Source organism: Danio rerio, chromosome 9, assembly GCF_049306965.1.
Source record: "Danio rerio strain Tuebingen ecotype United States chromosome 9, GRCz12tu, whole genome shotgun sequence".
Taxonomy (NCBI): Eukaryota; Metazoa; Chordata; class Actinopteri; order Cypriniformes; family Danionidae; genus Danio; species Danio rerio.
Window position 1 is genome coordinate 9,774,759 of NC_133184.1, and position 25,245 is coordinate 9,800,003.

The 25,245-nt window shown below is 33.9% G+C and overlaps 1 protein-coding gene across 9 annotated transcripts in view; it reads right to left on the minus strand.

Annotated features, from left to right (window-relative positions):
- Window positions 1-24,297, minus strand: part of gpr156 (G protein-coupled receptor 156) — a 30,712-nt gene extending 6,415 nt beyond the window's left edge. For 2 of the 9 annotated variants that reach the window (XR_012385170.1, XM_073912496.1), the window contains exons 1-7: window positions 21,354-21,420; window positions 11,162-11,317; window positions 8,878-9,005; window positions 8,628-8,763; window positions 2,801-2,911; window positions 2,069-2,194; window positions 1,721-1,816 (exon numbers count right to left, since the gene is read on the minus strand). Coding sequence is in view for 5 of the 9 variants with exons in the window: in XM_073912496.1 (XP_073768597.1) it covers window positions 1,721-1,816; window positions 2,069-2,194; window positions 2,801-2,911; window positions 8,628-8,763; window positions 8,878-9,005; window positions 11,162-11,278 (714 nt within the window). In the remaining 4 variants the exon portion in view is untranslated. Of the gene's footprint in view, window positions 1-1,720; window positions 1,817-2,068; window positions 2,195-2,800; window positions 2,912-6,628; window positions 7,030-8,627; window positions 8,764-8,877; window positions 9,006-11,161; window positions 11,318-19,641; window positions 19,830-21,353; window positions 21,421-23,927 lie in introns of those variants that run through there. The other 7 variants (XM_005167426.6, XR_012385171.1, XR_012385172.1 and 4 more) reach the window with 7 other exon arrangements.
- Window positions 24,298-25,245: the final 948 nt, after the last annotated feature.

Genomic DNA, 25,245 nt, shown 5'->3' on the forward strand with positions numbered 1-25,245 from the left:
TAATCAATACCTGTATACATTTAGTGTGAATTCCAAATAAAGGTTGGCAATGAAAACTCTCTTTTAAGCATTTGTGTAAATTTAAATCAATTGCCAAAAAATTAAAATGACATGCAATAAACAATAAGTCCATAACGTTTACAGTTTGTTTATATAATTTTTTGGTTATAGTATTATTATTTATTTGTGTCTTGCATATAAATTATTTTGGCAATAGCAAAAAACACATTATATGGGTCATTTATTCATTTATTATCCCCTTATTTATCAGGGGTCACCATAGCAGAATAAAACGGTAACTATTCTGGCACATGTTTTATGCAGCGCATGCACTTCTAGCTGTAACCCAGAAATGGAAAAATTTTATATTATATTATATTATATTATATTATATTATATTATATTATATTATATTATATTATATTATATTATATTATATTATATTATATTTATAGGTGGGTATAGATTTTTTTATCTAGATTAATCTCACTGTAATCTTGGAATTAATCTAGATTAATCTAGATTAAAATGGCTTATTTGAATTCTGCCGAAAGCATTCAGAATATATGTGCTCCCCAAATAATGACTAAAAGTAAGTCTTTGAGATTGGGTTTCTCAAGCCAGGTGGCGCATAAGACCAGGGGCTCATCTCCTGTTTACAAAATCCATCACAAACTGCTTGATAAACTGTTCTCCTGTGATAATTGGTGATGAAAATAAATTATGTTCTATAAGATGCTCCAAACAGCAATTTTTGATTACATTAATCCAACTAAAGTCATAACTGAACTAAACAGAAATGGAATTAAGACATGTGGAGTATGCATATCTTAGTGGCATTATTGAAGTAAACACCGCAATTAAACTAGATCCACTCATGCGACTGACAATAAATACCACACACACACACACACATGGCAAAATGCAGAAGTTTTTCTTTCCATTTGGCTTGTGTTATTTTATTCCATAACACTCACACCAGTCCTTACTCCTTTTTTGCGTCTAATACTCCAGTTTGTCACTGGGGCATGAAAGAAAAGTTCCTGAGTGAATGTGAAACTGCGGAACTGCAGTTAAGTCACCCCAAAATTACAGGAAGCTCTTACATAAAAGCAATTCACGTAAACATCTTAATTATTGTATTGTCTATTAAGGCAAATGCCGAGATTACAGATGTCCATGTAAGCACAGTCAGTATGTCTTCGAAGTGAAAGATCAAGAAGGGCATCCTGCTGATTTGATTTTTTAGATTTTTTTGTCAGACAGCTCACAGATTTGACTTTCATTCATCGTCATTCATTTTTAAAAGCACCCGGTCCATTTGATTTGTATATGTTTTACTTTAACGCATAAACTCCACAGGTCCCTAATAGTTAGATGTGGAGCTAACATTAATCAAATTCACTCTAGTGAACTGCATCTATGTTAGCAGGTCATGTTTGATGTGGTAATTTCACAGTAAGAATACACACAAGTTCGAAGACTCGTTCTCGCCACCTACAGTGCAATTCGGCCAGGTATACATCCGTGCTAAAATATTAAGTTGAAAGTCATCATAGTTTGCGTGGAATAGACCCAGCTCCCAACCCAACTTTAAGAATAGATTAACAGCGATGTTTTTTTTAATTGCCCGGTTATTTTTTTAATTACCACTATTTATATTACATTATAATAATTTATATTGTATATTTAATGCATAATATATAATTTTTCCTATTACCTTAAGTACAGAGATGAGGATTATCCACAGGTGTGAGTAGAGAGAAGAACATGAATCTAGCTGGGACAGAGAGTAGGATGAATCCAGGTCTATAACCTAACAAAAATAAGAAACAGCACAAACTTCACAACCCATTTATCATTAGAGTTTGTATACATTTTTATTGATGGCTTTTATTATACCCCTTTGTTTAGGATATTATGACTGACTTTCCTAAAATTATGACCCATAAAAATTCATACTTTCACTAGGGTTTCAAATGTAGCGCACAATTGAAGCACACACTTTTTGAAGCATGACATGCATGATCCATTTGAACAGCCATGCTTGGATAACAAATGAGTTTACCTTCACCATTGCACTGACAGACCGAGAGCACTTGGCAGGATCCATCAAACCCCATGCTGTTAAAACAACAATGTCCACTAAGACCAGCAGAGCAACCAAACCCATCAACTGGATGTCCCTAATAATCTGAAACACAACCAAACAGAGAAACAAGGTAAAGCCAGTGACAGGATTAATACACGACTGTCTGAAACACTTGTTCCTGATCAGTTGAGTCATTTCAAGGTAGGCGATGTTATTCTAAGATAACAATCTTAAATAACACAGTCTCATCCAGGAACTTTGAAATACATTGACCATCAGTCATACATTCAAATCCATACACTTACATCCACATTCATATTTATATCTGCCTGTCTGTCACATCATGGTTTTTCACTGTTAATTGACTGTTTGGCGCCATCCTGTATCTGAATAATGCGAAAGCTATTGTATGCTCGATCAGCTGTTTTTGTTTTGGCCAGATTTGCTTTTTTATTTAGAATATTTATTCATAAATATTTATTAAATTATTATGGCTTAGAACAGTGTTTTGTGTGTAATTTTTTAAATGTATTTTTTTATGTTTTGTGGCAGGTAGAAATGTAATAAGCAGGATAAAGTACATCCAGGATGGTTGTTTTCACTGAATAAAGCTCTTCAGTCTTATAGGACTGCTGGTTATTGTGTGATAACAAACTCCTGTTTTTACTTTATTCCTAACATAACATACAAACATCTATCAGAACTCACCACTCTTTTGTCAGGCACACGCTGAGTGAAGACTCTGTAGAGCCGCCAGGTTTTCCCAAGAATAGGGCCAAACACCAGAGAGCTGCCAATACATAGTGTCCACATCCGTGCCTGAGATGGGACAGAAAAAGAGAAGCACATTTAAAATGAGAACAACTTATTATTATTTCTGTTCTGGCAGCAGTGTTAAAACCAATCGGCAACCTCCCGCTCTCCCTCGAGAAGTCAGTACGGAAGTAACTAAAACTGCAATTCGTCATCTCGCCACTGGGGGCAGGCTCCAGGAAATCCAGATTACTGTAATGGTAAATTGGCCATTTTACAGCTGATAAAAACATGTTTTCAGCCTGGTACCTATGGATGACATCACGGATACTACAGTATGTCTGTATCTTTTACAGCCAATGGTTAAAACACATTCATTTTCTGTTAATATAGGCAGGAAGTACATACACAAAAAAGGCAAATAATGTTTATTCTGTCTGTCAGAGATTAAATGTTTATCATTATATTAGACCGATGAACTTAACCATGGCCAGGTTTCTTAGCTCTTAAGAGCTTTTAGTATGTTCGAGGTCTTATCCTGAACGTTCAACCCAATAATCATCATCTCACGTGCATTCCAGACAAGTCCATATAAAGAACCTACCTACAAACTGAGGCACAAAAAACTGGCTAAATACCACGCAATAAAATTATAGTACTTTTAGTTGAATCAAATAATTTTTCTAGTCATCTCAACTTGACTAAAAATATTAAATTAAACTTTATATAACTTAAAAAAATTGTTAAAACCGGATTAACTTAGTAAAATTAACATAGTTAAAGCAACGTAAAAATATATATTTGTTATTATAACATTTTTTTTTCTATAAGGTTATATATTTACTTAATCCTTTGTTTAAGTCCTTGATTTATCAAGGGTTGCCACTGCAGAATGAACCACCAATTGCTCTGGCATTTTTTTAATGAAATAGGTAAGGTTACACATACGTATACATCCCTATGCCCATGTTTTTCCCAGTTTCAAACATATTTCCTTTTTTTTTTAATCTTTTTTTTTTTTTTTTGTTCAGTCATTTCAATTTGACATTTATTTACATTTTTGGTTTTATTATAATTTTTCAATAATTTTATTTATGAAATTATATATAAACAGTTGTGGAGTGTGCAAAAAAGTGCTAAACCTTTCATTATAATACACTTCAACTGAATAAAGTTACAGGTGTTTTCTGACAATGCACATAGGGCTTTAGAGTTGCATTGTTACTTTTTTCTATCTTTATTTCCATGTAGCACAAACATCAACATTTTGCTATGATGCTATTATTTGTATATGATGTTGAAAACATAGCAGGACAGCTTTTTAATTACAGTGCTCAACAATAGGGTTGAATGGGAGAGTTAACTTTGTTACTGAAATTGGATTTATATTTTACATACTTTAGTTTATATTAAATCACTGATCATTCAAATCTATTTTTATGCAACTGAAACTTTAAATATTTTTGTCGGTCAAGCTGATTTTCAACCAGAACAGAGTTATTTAGCTGCAGAATGACTTCTGTTGAGGCGATGCGGTGGTGCAGTGGGAGTTTGTATGTTCTCCCCATGTTCGCGTGGGATTTTCTCTGAGTTTCCCCAAGTCCAAAGACATGTGGTACAGGTGAATTAGGTAAGCTAAAATTGACCGTAGTGTATGAGTGTGTGTGTGTGAATGAATGAGTGTGTATGGATGTTTCCCAGTGATGGGTTGCGACTGGAAGGGCATCCACTGTGTAAAACATTTGCTGGCTAAATTTATGGTTCATTCTGCTGTTGCGACACCAGATTAATAAAGGGACTTTATTAAAAGAAAAGAAAATGAATGAATGAATAACTTTTGTTGAATCTCATATTAATAAAATGTTTTGTATTGTAATTAATAAAATGGTATGATATTGAATGCTACAACATAATCCACAATGCTTTGTATCTCGAGTGTAAGTATTCTGGAAAAAGTGTTCTAATAAATGAATCACGGAGTTCATACATTTACATTTTTCAACTTTAGTAAAAAATAGTCATTACATAAACTGGGTAATACCTACGTACTATTTCTAAAACTGAACAGTAAACAGTACGAGTACATGTTATGTACACATACTTTTAAAAAAAAGTGCACCCACATTTTTAATATCACCATTCATTCATTTTCTTTTTGGCTTAGTCCCTTTCTTAATCTGGGGCCCAAAAACAGTTATCTTTATTCTATTACCCCAAACTTACCCCTAAACCCAACACTTACTGTACATAAAACAATCTGCGTGTTTACAGTTTCAAAATACTTCCTTCTGTGTGATTTTGGAGTCATTTTCCTCATCGAGACCAAACAAATGTCCCTGCAAGGTCAAAAATGTACTGGTATTGCTATACTTGTGGGGATATTATGAGGTCGCCTCAATGTAAGGAATTCAAGGTACACACTTACACCCACAAACATATTCAGCTAAATCCAGAGCCATGTCTGGCGTAAACAATGTAATGTAATCAATCACAGATGTATGGTTTAAGTCGCCTTGCAGCTTAAAGTAAACAAGAGTTTTGTTAAACATGTTCGGTACATTAACAGAGGATTTATGGTGTTGTAAAATATAAACAGCTGTTTAGTGTTTCAGAGCAATATAAGCCAGATAAACAAAAGAACAGCTGTGATTTAGGAATGCTTCAGATATACTTTGTCAAAGGCAGGTACAGAAAGAAAGGGGCTTTCATTTCTAAACCTCCATCAGTTGATGTATGTGTGTTTAGTGCCATGTCAGCATCATTGATTATTACAAAGCAGATAAATAAAACATTTAACAACATATCCAAAGTACAATATGATGGGCCGTTGAAATTATTTTCTTATAATTCAATGGACGAGTCATTTATTCCGTGTTTGCTACAGTCACCACACCTAAAGATACCATACATTGTGTTTTTTAAAGGTTTTTGTCCTCAAACTACTTGCATGTGTATTACTAGTAGTTTCGTACAAATCTCATTTAAAACCTATTTAGTTGAATTGGGTTTTTAACTGATTCGGCTTCAAAAAGTCATTCAGCGTAGACCTAAAATGATCATCAGCCAATCAGAATCAATCATTCAACAATCTATAGTTTTAGTTATACACTGCAAAAGATTTAATATTGTAAGGGATCTTGTGGCACAGCTTTTTTTTTTTTTTGAGTTGACTCAACTTTTAACCCAAGAACTGACTCAATGTACTGTAAGTTGAGTGAACTCAAAAAAGCCATGCAGCAAGTTGCTTAAGGGGCTGATCACACAGAACACCTTTTTTGCAGTGGGAGGCGCATCTTTTGAATGGTTTACTAACAACCATGAGTGTTTTGCGCATGCGCCTCACATTTGCTGTTTCGCTCTGTGCCCTCGCAGTTAAAAACAGTCAGCTCTGAGGGAAAAAAAGTACTGTTGCCAATGATTTTCAATGAAATGGTGCTAAGCTCTGCCCGAAAAGTTGCTGAAAGTCACTAAATTATGTCATATGTCAATTTGCATATTACTGACGTCATCATTGTTGTACGTTTCTGTTTGTTTAACAGCCTAAGGTTATTAAAGGGGTATTTATATTTGCACTACGCTTTATATATGCATGTCATTTTAGCTACAATTATTGCTGTTTGAACAAAGAATATCAATTTAGATGTGTAGAATCTCTCAGACGTGATCGAAATTTGAAACCGTCACTACAATATCCGTGATTGTGAATAAGAAAAGAATAAACAGTCAAATTAAATTGTTATTATAAAGGAGAAACAGATTTGTTTGACTGTACAATGGAAATACCTCACACTGCAGGTGCTACATCATTTGCCATCGGTACGCAGAGGAGTGATCTGCTCTCAGGCTGCAGGTGGGAGAGACTGCTGTACGAGGACTGACTGGACCGCCTGTCAGTGCTCTGAGGCGGAAAGGGGCTACGGCATCACCCGCAGCTCATTGAAAATAATAGGAATGGTACAGTATGGACAAATGACAGTCTGTAAAAATCTCCAGTAACACACAAAAAAGTTGCAAGATTTGCTAGTCGCTTTTTTGAAAATTTGTTGCTAGCGGGGTCTGAAAAGTCGCTAAATAGTGACAAAGTTGATAAGTTGGCAACACTGGGAAATAGCACGTTATGTCAGTCGTGTCTTATAGTTTCCAATCAAATGAAAGAAGAGGCTGGGTTTCCAGAGAAGTGCCTGCAATTTGGTGCCTGCATTGTGTCAAGACAACTACGGAGACTTTTGAAGATGGAAGAGAAAGTAGTGGTTGCTGTTTTGAGTAATCCGAGGTGTAATGACTTCACAAATCTTGAATAGTACAACAGTATTAAATATTAAAATTATAAGAATATCAACAGCAACACTGATTCAGTCATTACCCAGCGAGATAAAAGGCACACTTCGCTTCTTTTTTTTCTTGTTAACAAAAAAGGCAGTGTGGTGTGCCTCGTATTTTTAGAACGGAAAAGTGCATTGGGTGCGATCGGCCACTTATATGGGTGTGATCACACACGTTTATTATAACCTTAAAACAGATATTTTATAAACATCCTCAAAGATGAAACGGTTAAGTACCAACTTACAAACATTACTTTATAAAGCACATTACATTACAAAGACATCAAATACAAAGATTAATTTAACTGCGCTTTGGACACTTATTAATGTTATTCTGGTTTCGTAAAAAAATGTGTTTGAATTTTTGTCCTGATAAAAAGTCAACTTTAACAGACCTGTTAACTTGTTTAAAAGACTCTGTGTGTGTGTGTGTGTGTGCATAATCTGTAAAAAATGCTGAGTTCTACACAATTGATGAAGATGAAAGAAATTAACAGAAGGTTGAAGGAATTAAACTTATTAGTTAAATACATTAAAAACCTAAAGAATTGTGTAGGTTCATTTTTTTTTTTTTATACTAGTAGTTTGAACAAACTCGTCATTTTCTGAGTGTGCCTTGTATTCCTAATGTTGTGGGGACCAAATAGTAGTGGCGCAATACCCGTAGACTTTGGACATTTTTATTTATTTTTTGGACACCATATAGAAAATGGCTCATAAGAATGAGGAATTTTGGAAATCTAAACACGCACATTGTTTCCTGTGAGGGTTAGATTGAGGGATAGAGTTGGGTTAATGGGATACTTTAGACAGTATAACATGTATTACATCTATAGGAACTCCACATAAAAAGAGCTGTGCATGTGTAAATGTGTTAGTGAGTTTATATGTACATTCTTAACCTGATTATGTATAAAAAAACCACAATGCTCATGGTCATGTAATCTGTTTTTCTTTTTCACAGTGTGGTAAAAACCTTATGCATAAACCTATTGTCACAGCCATATTTTTACCTTCAACTCCAATTTCTCCATGCTGTTTAAAGTCATTAATTGTGTTCATGTGTGATATTAGACAGGAATTCTTACTGTAGATCAAAATGCACCCAGACAGCAAATATTTCTGCAGTAAGGGAGGATATATACCACAAACTCTGACATTTTCTTGACCCAAAGAAATCTAAATCCATTTTATCATCTTGAGAAGCAGAAGATCAAAATCATACATCTTGAGAAAATAATATGAGCCACACGTTTACCGCTAACCTCTTGGAAAATTGTTCTTCGCTTTTAAACGATTTCCTGAATATGACAACTAACATAACCAATAAACTACTAAAGTTAGATTCAGAAATGATAACATTTTGATATAAAAGTTTTGTCTGCTTGCTCTGTAGGGTTATTGGTTTGCATGTAGACCAGGACAAAAGAGTATTTCAATAAGCTGAGATCTAAATGTACCTGCAATACAGCTCTTGCTCCTGCTCCTGACAGCAGTGATTTCTCCTCTATGGCGAATAAGAAACCGCTGCTGTATGTGAGGACGCTGCCGCAGAGGGTCAGCACATTCAGATTGGGACTGGACATCTTCACTATCCTGTGTCAGAGGCACACAATCAAAACTCAGGTTGACTACTGTGGTTAAAGAACAAAAAGACCACATGTAAAGCAACAAATGAGCCCCCCAATTTCATGTTTGAGGGTTCAGTACCTGTTGTTTTTAAAGCGCAGAGTGAAAATGAGGAAGAAGAGAGCCAGTAAAATCCCACAAGACAGCAGCGTCCACACGACAGCACGAAGAGCAGGAGACAGAGACCGACTCTGGACATCCACACTGCTCTAGATTCAGACAAACGGCAAAATATTATATATATACACACATTAAAGGTCAAACTATTTATTTAAAATTAGCTAAACCAACACAATTCTTGAGATTATGATTACTTTATTATTTATTTAGTCTACTTAAATGTGTTATGTTAACTTAATCAATTTGTATTGGGACAACGTGAATGAACTGTGTGGAACTCTGCATTGTTTACAGTGCAGGATACTGTACATAAACATTTTGCAGTCAGTAAGTTCTATTAATATTTTTGAAAGAAGTATGCTTACTTAATCTCTATAAATTTGATGGACATATAATAAAAATAGTAATATTACAATCTTAAATGTGCTTTTCAAGCTGAATTTCATTTGTAGAAATCATTACAATACTCCTGATCAATTTGATCTGTTCTTTCTGATATAAAAGCAGCAATTTCTTGTTAAAAACAAAACAATTTTACAGGTGTGAAATTTGTATTGTCTATAATAAAATCCCAATTGGTCACATATATAATGGTGACAGACAGTATCAAGTATGCCACTGACTTTGTTAAAAACTAACATCTTGAAAGTCCAAAACCATTGACTAAATGATGAAAACTATTAAATTTAAGTTAAAATGAGCTTAAAAATCAAGTTACGAAAGCTAAAAATATGATATGATATGATATATGATATACAGTAGTCAACATTTGAAAAAAATCACAACTTTTTATTAATGTTGTCCTGAAACTTTTAAACAACACCCATTCTTTTTCTTGGGACAATTAAATAAAACTTTTGTGATCTACTTCAACTGTTGACTAATCTAGTTTAATAATATCACAGACGCAAGAGTGCTATGTTGTGATTGTCAGTGCATGATTGTGATTGCAAATATAATATTGATTTTGTTCAATGCCCAGCAGGCACGTGCATATGATGTAGGTGTTTGGCTATATTTTGGTTGCGACATCAGGGGAGCAAATTCCTATCTCAGTTTAACAATAATAATAAGACGTCCATACAATGTCAGTATAACATCCGTAGACGTTGATCTTTGGTTGATTGTGGATGGTTGGTTTGGTTGTGGAATTAACTAACCAAAGTCCAACGTCATCTTAATGTCATAATGTGAAGTCTATACAACGTCAAAGTCTAACATCAGTAGACGGTGATCTTTGGTTGGTTTAAATTTGTAGCTTTAACTAACCAAATTCCAACATTATAATAACATCATATTGTGACGTCCATACAATGTCAAAGTGGAATATCCGTAGACATTGATCTTTGGTTGGTATTAGGTTGTGGAATTAATCTGCAATCTGCCTGATGACATTGATGACTGTCTGGTGTTGGAATCCGACGTCAACCCGATTTTCATCTCCGACCAAAATCCAACGTCTGCCTAATGTTGGACATTCACGTCAGTCTGACGTTGGGTTCTGATGTCAACCCCATTTTGATTTCCAACCAAAATCCAACGTCTGCCTGATGTTGGCCACTGACGTCAGTCTGACTTTGGGTTCTGATGTAGACCCGATTTTAATTTCCAACCAAAATCCAATGTTCCGATGACGTTGTGGTACAACATCACTCTGACGTCGTGTTGACGTTCTGTGCCTGCAGGGATAGTTATTAAAAAATAAAATGTATTGAAGTATCAAATTTATACACTGTGTTGTCTGTTTTCATTGTTCTGTCAATGAAAATAGTTTCAAACAAAGCATCTGCAGAAATTAGAGCACATTTGTAGAGAACTTTTTTTGATTAATTTGTTTATTCAGTGATTCATTCGGTGGTATAAAGACAGTCACTTGCTTGTTGCTGTAATTGAATCAGCTCCTTTGAACAAATCATTTGAATGAGTGATTCTGTGAGTCACTCATTAATTGAAATATTTATTGCCACCTACTGGCAGTTTTAGGGACACATTTATTCATCAGCATTGGGCCTAAATCAAGGTACCAGAGCAAAAAAAAAAAAAAAAAAAAAAAAAAAAACACACTCAGAAATAATATTTAGACAATAATATCCCCCAAAATACAGTAATATCATTTTAGTAGTGTGAATGATGCTTCTGCAGTTTTAAAGGAAAAACTAATTTAAAATGTAAGCTCTTCGGTGGTGTCGCTGGGTGCTGCTAGATAGGAACAAGAATAGGAATAGGTGTGTGTGTGTGTGTATACCGCTGTGAGTGCACAGAGTCTCTGCAGGACGTCCCAGGCCTGCTGGCTGTTCACTCCAGCGTTGATGAAGCAGACGCCAGATTCACAGTGAGAGCTGCAGTTCAGTCCTGCCTCCATCACTGGCCTGAGCTCTAGCTCAACTCACACACACACATCCTGAAGAACACAAAACAATATTCAGACAACAGTTCATATTCACTTACACACACACAAAAACACACACACACACACACACACGGACACGCACACACACACACACACACACACACGCACACGCGGTGTTAGTGGTCTCTGGGTGACTCATTAAGAGTAATATATTCTATATCCTACCCTAACCCTACCACTAAACCCAATCCTCAATATTTGTGGCAATATTTGAATGTAATGTCAAAAGACCCCATCAAATATGATTTTAAAGCATTTGAATTACAAAGATATTAGGCATGCCCGCACAAACCATTATAATAGAGTACAACTATGTCATAACCATGTCTTTATACAAAAGGCTGTCTCTGAAAACCACCAAAACCAGTCTACAAACACACACAAACTGTATCCTTTACATTCAATCAATATATTACAAAAAGTATATATAAATAGTCCATAATTGGATACACTCCACTAGCCTTTCTTTTTTTTTTTTGTCTTTTGGTGCACTGTAGAAGATTGAACACAAGATGGCGCTGTTATTTATTTAAGGGTTGCCAGTGGAATCAACAGCCTAATAATAATAATAATAATAATAATAATAATAATAATAATAATAATAATAATCAATAATAATAATAATAATAATAATCAATAATAATAATAACAATAATAATAATAAGAAGAAGAAAATTACTGTTTTTTTATTTCAATAAAGCTTTCAATTTCAGACTGTTTTTATGTTGCTGTAAGACCTGATAAATATTTAATTTCTGATTTAGAATCACAGCAGTTCATACAGATTTTAATAAAGATTATAGCAGTCAGGGAACTGATCTATACCACCCCAGGGAACTTCAAACAAATTCTATTCATAACATTTGTGAAATATATATATATATATATATATTCTTTAATTATCATTCTGAAAACTGAACTTGCACTGTTTCAATTTACTATAATCTTCTATGTGAAGCTGCTTTGATACAATCTACATTGTAAAAGCGCTATAGAAATAAAGATTAATTGAATTGAATTGCTTAATTTATTCATTCATTCATTCATTCATTCAATTACTTATTTTATTTTTAAAATAATTTTCTTTTAATTGTTTTCTAATTATTATATTATTATTATTTCCTTTTTCTTTTTTTTCTTTTGGAAAATTTATAAGAGCAATTCCATGCAAATATTCACCTTATGAAAAAAATAGTTTTCACCCAAATATCAAAACCCTTTCTAGGATTTTTGTGTAGGTTTGTATTTCACAGTATTGTAAAATCATATAATCATCATATAAACTCAAATCTGTCTCTTTCAGTGTTTTCAAACAATTATATTTGATTTACCAAAGTCACACAAGTGCCAATGTGTCACATCTATAACAGCGAGATATCAAGCTTTTTAAAATGAATCATGTTTGTTCTATAGTGAGCTAACTCTTATCATTTTGATTAGCATTGCTTCATTTGGATTGTGCAGTTTATTTTAACAGAATTTTTACAAATAATGTTGTATATTGTAAACACACAGAACTTTTGGTCACATAAATAACACGTTTATTTTCCTCTTTTAAAATCTAAAAGATGTTTACAGATTGACATTTTACTGATACTTTAACTCTGCCATTAGTTGTTTTGGAAACTATAAACAGGTTTCAATATAATATTAACAAATACTTTCTATATGAATTCATACTTTTGTTTTTACTGCAAATGTCACATAGCAGGAATTGCTCCTATTGCATATTTTACTTAATTTTTTTTCTCCCGATATTTCCACAGACCCCTCAGCACTCCTTTGAAACTGATACAAATACTGATATTACTGTTAAATTAGGGCTGACAAAACACAGTGTATAAAATTATAGTAAAACACATGCAATCAAATAAGTTGGTGAGACATTTTACATATACAGTGCATCCGAAAAGTATTCTTAGCTCTTCACTTTTTGCCACTGTGCTCATTAGAACTTTCATAGCAGCAGAAATTTTTCTGTAACCTTCCCCAGCCTTGTGCCTCGAGACAATCCTGTCTCGGAGGTCTACAGACAATTCCTTTGTCTTCATACTTGGTTTGTGCTTTGACATGCACTGTCAACTCTGGGACTTATATAGGTTTATGCCTTTTCAAATCATGTCCAATCAACTGAATTTACCACAGGTGAATTAAAATAAAGCTGCTAAAAACATCTCAAAAATGATCAGTGAAAACAGAATGTACCTGAGCTCAATTTAGAGCTTCACTGCAAAGGCTGAGATCACTTATGTACATGGGATTTTTCAGGTTTTTTATTTTTAATAAATTTGCAACCATTTAAAAAAACTATTTTCACAGTGTTATTATTGGGTATTGTGTGGGATTTTGAGGAAATAAATTAATTAGATCCATTTTGGAATAAGGCTGTAACATAAAAAAATATGGAAACAGTGAAGAAGTGCTATGGATACTTTCTGGATGCACTGTATGATAAACTATTGTACGCAATCACATTTTAATATCAAAAGTCACTTAAGGCATGTTATAAAATATACATTTTATTTATAATAAGCTAATAGAATTACAAATCAAATGGCCTTTGATTATGACGGAGATTAGTAAACCAAAAAAAAGTGACAGAGCAACATCATGGCATGGCACTCTTCTGTGACGGAGCATTTAGGACATTAAAATACAGGCTGATTCTCTTCTTCATTACATAATTATAGCTCTGATGTTTAAAAGCTGTAATCACATTGCTCCGCAAGGCTAATGAAAAGAGGAGGGAAAAGCTCAGGCTTGCCTCCACAACATAGAGTTTAAAGAGCTGTGAGCGAGGCACTAAATCCCACATGGATGCACCGATTACCACTTACAATGCAGATCCGTGCGTCACAACGTCAGAATAACCGCAGGTATGAGCCTCAAAGGGTAGAACACATCACCTGTGCTGTGAGGGATCTACAAAAAGGCATTTTAATGTGTACAGCAACACTGGTCTGCTTAAAGCAACACTCCACTTTTTTAAGGCTCATTTTACAAATCTCCATTTTTGAATGCGTTTAGTCAATCCAGATCTGGCGGGACACTTTTAGCTTAGCTTAGCATAAATCATTGAATCAGATTGGACCATTAGCATCAAAAGTTTTGATAAATTTCCTATTGAAAGTTAATGATTTTCAAAGCTGTGCTCACTTGTTACTGTATTCATGGTGATGTTTTTTTTCTGACCTTTGTTTTTTTAGTTAATCTTTTTGTGAATGTTTTCTCTGTCTTTCTGAAAGTATGTGTTTACAGTATGTGCTAGCATTGCATAATTGATATCATTGCTTTGGGAAGTTGACATGCTTTTTATTTATTGCTTACAATTCTTATTTATAACTATAAAAAGTATAAATTTTGTACCTACAGATTTAAATCTGCCTTTGTACACCTTGCATTTATACCGTTATTTAACTAATAACAGTAAAGTGACAGTAAACACATTTTAATTTTACTTACAAAAGATTTATACAGTAAAATCTGTAATTCTGAACTTTCTAATCAATAATCCTAAAAAGTTTTAAACAGCTCAATTGTTTTCAACATTGATAGTATAATACATTTTCATACCAGATCAGCATATTAGAATGATAACTAAATGTTCATGAGACTGAAGACTTTAATAACGATGCTAAAACTTTGCCAATGCAGTATATTGATATTGAAATATATTAAAGGAAAAAAATGATATTTTTTTATTCATTCATTCATTTTCCTTCGGCTTAGTCTGTATTTTAGAGGTTGCCACAGCGGAATTAACCACCAATTATTACAGTATATGTTTTGCGCAGCGCATGCCCTTCCAGCTGAAACCCAGTACTAGGAAAAACCCATACACTCTCATTCACACACACTTATACACTATGGCCAATTTAGTTTATTAATTTCATATATACTGCATGTCGTTGAACTGGAGGGGAAACCAGAGCAGTCAGGATTAAAACCAGTGATCTTCTTGCTGTGAGGCGACAGTGCTAACCACTGAGCCACCAAGTCGCGGTTATCAATTTAATTAAAATAATATTTCACACTTTCAATGTGTTATGTTATTTCCAACCAATAAAAGATGCATTACTGAGCAAAGCATTTACTATTATTATTAACAACAATTATTATTCTTTAATTCCACCAATTTCAAACTTCCGAATGGTGTCCTGAATATATGTTTCAATATGAAATCATTGATTATTACGGGACCATTTAAATGAACAAAACATGACAAACAATTGTTCAAAAATGTGTTTAAAATTGAAAAAATTATTACAGTTTATAGAATATGTAAATTTTTAAAAACATATTCTTGTGCATTTCTTTAAGGGAGACCAACTTCAGATATACTAACTAGATATTACAGTATGTAATTATGATGAGCCAAATTTAATAATGATGAACTGTTACAGACTAATAAAATTTATTAGAAAAAATGCATTTGAAACTACAACGACTGTTTTTTAACACTATATCATGACGTGCAGAAATCCCAGAAGTCGCACTTAAGCTACATATTTAGCTAAGGTTTTGATGATACAAAATAATCATCATATTGTGTGTCGCCTAAATGTGAACATCCAAGGCATTCTCTCATATGTTTATATTATAAAGTCATCGATGCCTAGTCAGAGAGCACCGTTTCATCATATGTCATATATTTATGAGTCTAAGTGGCTATATTTGTGTCTGTATACACTTAAAGTATGTCTTAAACATCTCATAAAAGTGTGACTCAGCTTTAGTGAAGTTAATATAGCAGCGAACGCATGACTATGAGCTCTATATGAGTCTGTCAGAGAGTGACAGCATCTGGTTTGATCTCCAAATGCTCGAGGCGCAGACATAAACACAAGCACCTCAGACACACGGTTACTAGCAAACAAACAGCTCTGGAAACAGACAGCATGCTAAACAGCAATGCTAATCTACAGTACAACACATCTGACACACACATCAAGCAAGATGACTTCTTAGAAAAAAAATTGTCACTCAAGAGTATATTCAGAATGAACGAAATCTTATAATTTTCATAGACCTAAATTAAAGAGCAGACTAATCTATATAGCACACTGGCTAGCATTCATCTGGTGCTAGTAGCCTTCACAGTTTTTAATGATGCAAGAGCATTTTTTCTTTAAGGAAGCATTTGTCAAACAAACACATGTAAATTTACATCCGACACAAGTTCAGGCTAGTCTTGTGAGACTGAAACTTGGACTTGAATCCAAGAGGAAAGAATTTTTACAAATGCTAGTTGTGACTTTGCAGACTTGAGCTGATGAGTCAAGATTAGTCAAAGACTAAGACTTATAAATCCAAGCTGCTGTTTAGAGTCAGCTTGTACTGATTTATATGGGAAAATACAAACAAACCCAGTCTATGATGTCAAGATATTGTAAATGCCATTCACATTGTCATATTTGTAATGTTACATTACATTTATCATGTCTGTGAGACTGAGAAAAGATTTAGTGTAAAATGTGAAGACAAAGTTATATAGAGTCAAGCTATAACATACAGTTAGTAATCTAACTTTTGGATTTAAAAAATCATAATCAAACCTCATCGATATTAAATCATGAATAACTAAGATATTATTTGGACATTTTAGTTTTTCCTGAAAATTATACAGGGCAACATTAGCATGCACATTAATTTAAGTCTTAGATGTCTAAATTTATTTATGGATCTGTAACCCACTGGGCCTAATGCTCACAAGCTGCTCTAAACTGGGATTGAAACGGCGATTCTTTGCATGGGAGTCGGTAGCAGTCTGTTGGTAGAGCACTTTTAGAGGCCAGACGAGTGAGGTTTACCTGCACAGCACTTCACTAGCTGGCCTCTGTTACACTCACACCCCTAAGCCGCACTCCCATCCCGGACGAGCCCCCACATTTAACCCCATCGGTCCTACAGCACCTATCATGTTCTCAGCTGGGATCAAACCAGTGATTCTTTGTATGGGAGTCGGTTGCTCTAACAAGAAGGCTAAAGATCATGGCCACTAACATCTGTCGCTAGAGCACCTTTAGAGGTCAGAGGAGTCAGGTGCACCTGCACAGCACTTCACTAGCTGGCCTCTGCTACAGCTCCAGTGAGACCCTGTTATTGTAACTTTTTTCTTGTCTTGTCAGAATGTTTAGAAAATATCATTAGCTGTAATACAACCCAGGTAGGAAAGAATTCTGGCCCTGATTTGGCATAAATCTGGCACAGCAGGCATTTATCCGACACTGGCATACAGCATGTGGGCCAAACATGGCCCTGGTTTGGCAGAGATTGCACCATCTTTAAGGCAGCACACAATACTTGGGCCAGATGTAAAATGTAGTATTTGGCCCAGATGTTAATAACTTATATGTGGGCCATTTAGGTTTGGCCTACCTTGACCCACATTTAAAATACATCTTCATTATTTTCAAATAAAGAAAACAAATCTAAATCATTCATGGGTTTATCAATTGTTATTGCAGTAGTGACACACCAACATACCTGGCCCAGTTCAGGCCCAGTTATAGGTTATTAACTTGACTAAGACTTGGCCCAGATATGGTCCATGTTTGGCCCTTTTCTGGAAGCCAGACTTAGTCCAGTCATGTACTGTAATTCACTGCGGCATGTGGACCAAGCAAAAGCTGATTGTGTGGGCCAGAGCTTGCAATATAATATAAAGCAATAAATCCTATGTGCTACAGCATTATGAGTTTACTTGTTCTGGTATATGTATAAAACATTTTATTTAACATATATTTAATTATTTTTATACATATTTATAATTATTGTCATTAGTGAACCATAATGTTTTCAGAGTCATATTAAATTAAATTAATTTAATAGTTGAATAAAATCAGCTGGCTGTTTGACTAAACTTTTTTTTTCGGCCTTTGGGTGATTAGGACCATCAAAGCTAGCATTAATTCGGGAGTTTTAGTGTTAGTGAAATTAAATCTTCTGAGCTAAACCTTTGTTTTATGTGTCAATGACTTTTTAGAAAGGCTGTGTATTATAAAGTCATCTGACTAACACTTTAAATCCTTCTGTAAAGGCATCGACCAGCCAAAGCCTTGCATTCAGATAACTTTTGAATAAACTTCAGATGAGTTTAAACATGCGTTAGTGTTTCATGTGACATCTTTTTGTGAGGGTGGTTTAGAAATTCCTGAAGTTCCTTCCTAAAGTTGTATTGTCATCTCTCCCAATATAGATCTGTAGTTTACAGTTTCCTGCAGGCATGACCGGCGCTGAGAGGCATTTCCGACCATTTTTCACTCTTCACAGACGAATGGTGAGAAAGCAGACCTGTCCAACCAACTGATCAGTTTAGGTTCAGTTTAGGAGTTCAGTGTCAACAACACACACACAACATAGTCTGCATAAATGCCTCAGAGAAAACACACTTCTAGGGGTGTGCCTCTTCTGTTCTCCTTTGAGCACACTTATCTCCCATGAACAAGTAAACACTGCATTTAACTGTTTTGTATTTGAGTACACTAACAAAAATCAAGATTGAAGAGATTAAAACAATTATTATATGGATTAAACAAATAACCATGTTAAACCAGAAATCAGCCATGGTTTGGCGTTAGTTTAGCCATGACATCAGTAGTAAAACATAGTTATAAAAATGACAATCAATGCTACTCGTTTGTTTTAAAATAGCACCATAGTTCAGGGCAACAACTCAGAGTAATTATAAAATGTATACGCTTTATTAACCACGTCATGGATGTTTTATTTTTTAAAGTAAGTGCATGGAATTTTATTTTTTATGCGTTAGTGTGAACTAAAGTGCAGTTAGTTGTTTGGAGATCACATATGAACATTCCCCCTCACTGTTTTAATCCGTTTAGCAATTTCATCTGAGCTGGACAAGTAAGAATGCCTGTTATTATTGGTTTAACCCCGTCGACTCAACGCCCACCGAGAAGACGCCAATAAGCCGCTAAAATGAAAGTCACGGCACGGAATGTGCAAAAAAAAAAAAAACAATGATTACATTAAAATTAAATAATAATTAATATTTAATGAAACGGACAATAAATAGATTACATTAAAACAAAAGAAAATGGTAATTTAATTACTATTATGTTTTTTTAGCATAGAATGTGGAAGTGATATTAGGCTACATGTTGAAAAGAAAACTAACAAATAATAGCCAAGGTTAATGACAATAAAATGTATTGCTATTATAACAAAGTCACATGGTTACATGCATCGTTAAATATTAAATATTTACCATTTTTCTTGATAATTGGTACAGTTAATTTAATTATTTTACACGTAGTAGATGCAACATTAAATTGAAAAGAGATGGCGCAAACCTGTGATCCATGTGAATGAAAAGTGCTCCGGTCCCCACATCTTTGAGAGGTCCGATTATAAAACGTACATCCCGATTAAAAGCGACGTCGCATTCCAGTCCAAATCCAGATTTGTAATTGTCTGTGCCATCTATGATGAAGAGCAAACTTAATAAACTCGTGAAACACTGAAGTCAGAGCCGCCGACTGAGTCACTCAGAGAAAGAGGAGGTGACTGACTGACTGACTGTGAGGGAGGGAAACTTTTGGACGAGCCTTGTTAAACGTAGTAGACTTGTCATTTTAAAAACACCTTTTCTCTTATAACACTATTGAATTTTAAAATTTTTCATTTCACTTTATTTTTTCTTTTCTTTTTTCTTTTCTTTTTTTTGCTTAGCCACACTGAATAATATGCAGGGTTCCACACAATTCATTATTGTTGTCCCAACACAAGTCGATCAATTTAACTTAACAAATGTATGTGGTTTGAAAATAAAAAAAAAATCAAGATTTTCCCCAAAAGAATGTCAAGAATTGTGTTATTGCAACTCATTTTAAACTAGTAAGATAGTTTAAACAAACAGCATTTTTAATGTATGGCTACTGTCATTTCAGATCCAGTAAAAATAGTATTTTGTACTCTTTCAATATATCATCAAAATAAAGTAAATTTGTTGGCTTTTTCATTTCATAATATACCAGTTAAGCTGATTTTAAAATGCATTATTTAGGGTAACCTTATTGTTAGACTACAATAACTTTTTTTTCCATCTGATTTCATTTCAGCCATGTAATTTCGTACTCAGTCAGGATTCCAACAGTTAAAACACATTTACTCTTCATAATTTAGTTTATTGATAATTTGTGATCATTGACTGATGTAGTGCAAAGTCCATATTGTACCATTTAAATTTTTTTAATAGGTTTCAATTAACATTTATTTACTATTTATATTCAAAGTCTACTAGCCTTCAAGTAGAACTTATTGGCTTTATTAAGAAATTAGCTTGACATTTTGGTTGAGTTTTTTATTTTTAATATTATATATTATTTTGACATAAACTGGCAAAAAATAAGATTTAATTTAATTCTGTTACTTAGCTAATCATATATTGTCAATACTGATACTATCATTAAATGCAAACGATTGTAAAAATGCTATTTGATAAGGACTTTCATATTTATTTATTGAAACTTTAAATTGAACTGCTTTAGTATCACTCTTGTAAAACGCCTGTTGTTTGTTTTTCTTAACTGACATAGACCTCCAAAGTTAGGATAAGTACATGAACAAATTTATTTAAAAGAGGGTCTTAAATACTGGTTTTATGTGAAAATCACATAGTTCTAATAAATACAGTTTTTTTTTGTTTTACCTTGGTCTGTATCAGGAATAATGTCAAAATGTCAAAACATAAAAATAATCTATAAATAAAAGTTAAATAGCCCAAGATGCAATGTTCAAACTTGTTTTAACATTTTAAATCTTCATTTTATCAAACATAATTAAGACATTTTATTGCTTGATTTTTTAAGTAGAAAAGGCGCAGATTTGGTAAAATTACCCAAATGAGATGAAACCAGTTTAGCTAAAGAATTCATTCTTTATCTAACTTGTTTAAGCTGACATAACTGGGTGGTCTCGTGGGAAAGGGTGGCGTGTGGTATAGGGTGGAATCTGCTTTGTATGGAAATCATTATAAAAACAAAAAAATATCATAATACCCTACCTTCAATGGAAAGAAACACACTCGTGTTTATCACACCTGCTCTATTACGCGTTTGATTTGTGAGCGCATGCGCGTTGAGAGAGCAGACAGTTTTGGCGGTTCTGTGGGTCGATGATGTCATCTAGCTCCAAGCGGGCGAATAATAGGCTAATAACGCATATAGCGTACTCACTGCGCGAGTGAGATCCATAAGGGGTTATTAAAACTTCACGGGCTTATACTACTCTGAGTTGTCATGCGGTTAGTTTCTTGGAAAGGTGGGACAAACATATTTTGGTTTGTATAGTTATTTTAGACAGATTTAGACAGATTGTTATATTTCATGAAATATTTAAAAATAATAACTAGCCTATATGAAGAACTTAGAATCGACCTTGTGTAGAAATGTTACAGAAACTACAGTATTCTGTCGTGTCGCTTATTTTCAACAGCAGATGTCGCTGTCGGGCTCGGTCAAATTCAGGTCGATAATGAATGTTTGACAGTATTAGTTCTTGCTAACGTATTTCCAACTAGTGGAGTCTCACTTTAAGTCTGTTGTTTACTCATAATGAGGGTCAGTGCTGCTGTCAGAAACCAGGTAACCTCGTGGCAGATGTAGTGCTCCAAGCCCAAGCTCATGTTGCAAAGACATGTTGAATTTTTCATCCACATGGAGCAACAGTAGGCTAGATGGCTGTCTACTCACTTACCAAAAAGAAAGAGGAGATGGTGTACAACCAGTGTGACCAATAATAACAGCATATGGCAAGTGATGCACAAATTATAGTAAAGTTTTTAGAAAATTTTAATTACATACTAGGGCATACAAGCCAGAATACTCTTTTTTTTACCCTTCAAGAGTTCTTGAACGTTAAATTAAATAATTATGTAAACCTTTGGAGTATCATTAGTTAAGTATTCTGAATTAAATGTATTTTTAAAATTTGTAATGCAAAAAAAAAAAAAAAAGGCAGGATAGATCATGACCATAATTTGTAAAAAAAAATAAATAAATAAATAATAACAATATATATATATATATATATATATATATATATATATATATATATATATATATATATATATATATATATATATATATATATATATATATATATATGTGAGCATAATTTATTACTCTACATTGAAATCCCAGTCAAACTCTATAAGAATTATGACACACAAGCTCCATATTCTGGGGGAAACGTCTGAATTTTAAGACATCATCTTGAAAATGTAAATTAAAAAGCTGTAAACTGTGAGAAATAAACATATGATTATTGTATTTAAAGATATCAACTCAACATTTCAATATTCATTTTCCTTCGGCATAGTCTTTGATTTATCAGAGTTTGCTAGTGAAATGAATCATCATCAATTCTAGCATATGTTTTACCTAGCCGGGACTTGAACCAGCAACTATTTTGCTTTGAGGTAACAGTGCTAACCACTGAGCAACCATGCTGCCAATATTTCAATATATAACTTCATAATTGTTACAATAACTCTTATATGTTAACACTTTGCAATATGACCGTTAGCATTTTTTAATTGATTAAGCAGCATTAACTATGATAAATACATGTTTACACCATGAACTAATCTTTGTTAATCATAGTTATTAAAAATAAATACAATTCAATTAATCATAGCTGTTTATGTTAGTGCATGGTGCATTAATGATAACTAATTTGAGTTTATGTATTTTACAATGTAATTGGTATACTGTAAAAACAAATTCGTAATTTTACTGTTTATTTTTGGCAGCTGGGGTGCCGAAAAAAAACGTAAAGAAACTGACTTTAAGTTACAAAAATTCACTGTAAAATAACAGACACTAAATTACCAAAATTTAAATTTCAGGTACATTTCTGTAATTCAACCTGTTATTTTACAGTAAATTTCTGTAATTTAACGGCCATTATTTTACTGTTTTTTTCTTGCACTCCAGCTGCAGGAAATAAACGGTAAAATTACGGATTTATTTTTACAGTGTAACATTAAGAAATTAACATTAAGCAAGATACCTAATCAATGCTGTAGAAATATTGCTCACTGCAGGTTCATGTTAACTAATATTGGTAACCCATGCAAACAAATGAAACTATATCGTAAAATGTAAGTTGTAATTGCCATTGAGATTTAAACTGTAAACGGAATCATGTTAATACCTTAGAGAAAGAGTAAACATTTTAAAAGAACTTAATTCTGAGAAAACAATTATAAAGGCATTATCTTAAAATTGCAATACAAGCTCAGAATTTCAAGAAATAAGGTCTGAACTGTGAGCTGTAAAACATTATGCATGAACAATATTATATGAGAAACATAATGCAAACAACTGTCCTCTCTATGTCTCAAATATGCCATAAAAATTCTTTACAACTAATACACATTCACCTAAGTGTAGTTTATGTTTGGTATCTCCACAGTAAAGGTTAGATTTTATACTAATGAATAAAGATTGCTCTGACCTTACTAAAAGTCATCATGCACACCAAAATTATCTTTATGGCTGAGTTTGTTTTCGAGATGTGACTTGTATGGACAAAGAAATCAGCAGTGACTGAACAGCATGACGACAACACTCACCTTGGTAGGTAATAAAAGGTCCATAGTGTGATGGCAAGAACCACAGAATAACCGTAAGAACACAGTTCCTCATTCCATCCACCCACTCATGTCATGGCACAGCTCTTACTCACCTCCTGTGGCAGGCCGTCCTGCCCAAAATGACAGGTTATATATGCTCATACGCTGCTGTGTGGATGTGCCTCATATTCCAGACATGTTCAAAGCCTGTTATCCTTAAATAAATTCTGTCATGTGCACTCCACAACAGTAGATTCTCTGTAGAGTGAGCGCAGGACATTGTGCAACGGTAAAACTTTGCTCACAGCTCTCAACTTACAACCATTTAAATGTGAATGCTTCAATTTCATCCTGCCGTCTTTCAAGCGTCTCAGGTTGCAAGTAATTGCAGCTATACACATGCATGCACACATGCTAAATGCTAACTTCTAGCTCATCCCTAACCATTGTTTTATTAAATTTGCACAGATTTATTTCTTTACATTTTCAGCTTTTAAATGACAAGAGTATACAACATGCAGTTTTCACAAGAATGGCTTAGGGTTAGGATTTTTTTTAATTAAAGAGTGAAGCATTAGTTCATCCTTCCACAGAATCAAAAATGTCTCATGATGAGAAGACTAAAGCTCAGACGCCCACACCGCTGTCTGCTTCTGCATTCCTGTGGTCGGGTAGATCCACACATACAGAATATGGAGAGCTCATTATGTATTCAGTCAGCATTTTAATATTCATGAGAGGTTAACTTTTAATCAAACCTTTCTTTAAACTTTAAAGCAGCATTATGTAAGCTTTTAGACTTTAAGGCAATGTCTTTGATGTTAAAACAGTTCAATAACTTTAGATGGATGAATTCTGCTTCTGTGGGTACCAGATCTGCCTTGTGTCACCTGGAATAACACATGCAACTTTGGGTGAGTGACAGGGCTGGAGTGGGACTCCTTTTCAGCCCTGAAGTTTCAAGCCTCAGACCGGCCCACCTCAGTTCACGACTGACTATTAAAATAAGGTCATTTCCAAATCAGTTTCTAATGACACTTTCACGTCTTTTTTTGAGAAAACAGCTGCTTTAGAACTTCAACTGTTCAACAACCCTAACAGTATTATATGTCTTAACAATAAAAATGAAAACAATAAGTTACTTTAAGGAGGATCGAACCCAGTTCCGCGACGTCTTAATCTAGCGTGCTAACCGCTGGACCACAATAGCTGTGTTCAGAGAGGAGACAAAACTGAGTTTTATAATCATTAAAATAGATGAAAAGAGAAGAGTTGTGGTAAAATAATGAATAAAAAGGCTGTGGTCAAGTAAATAAAT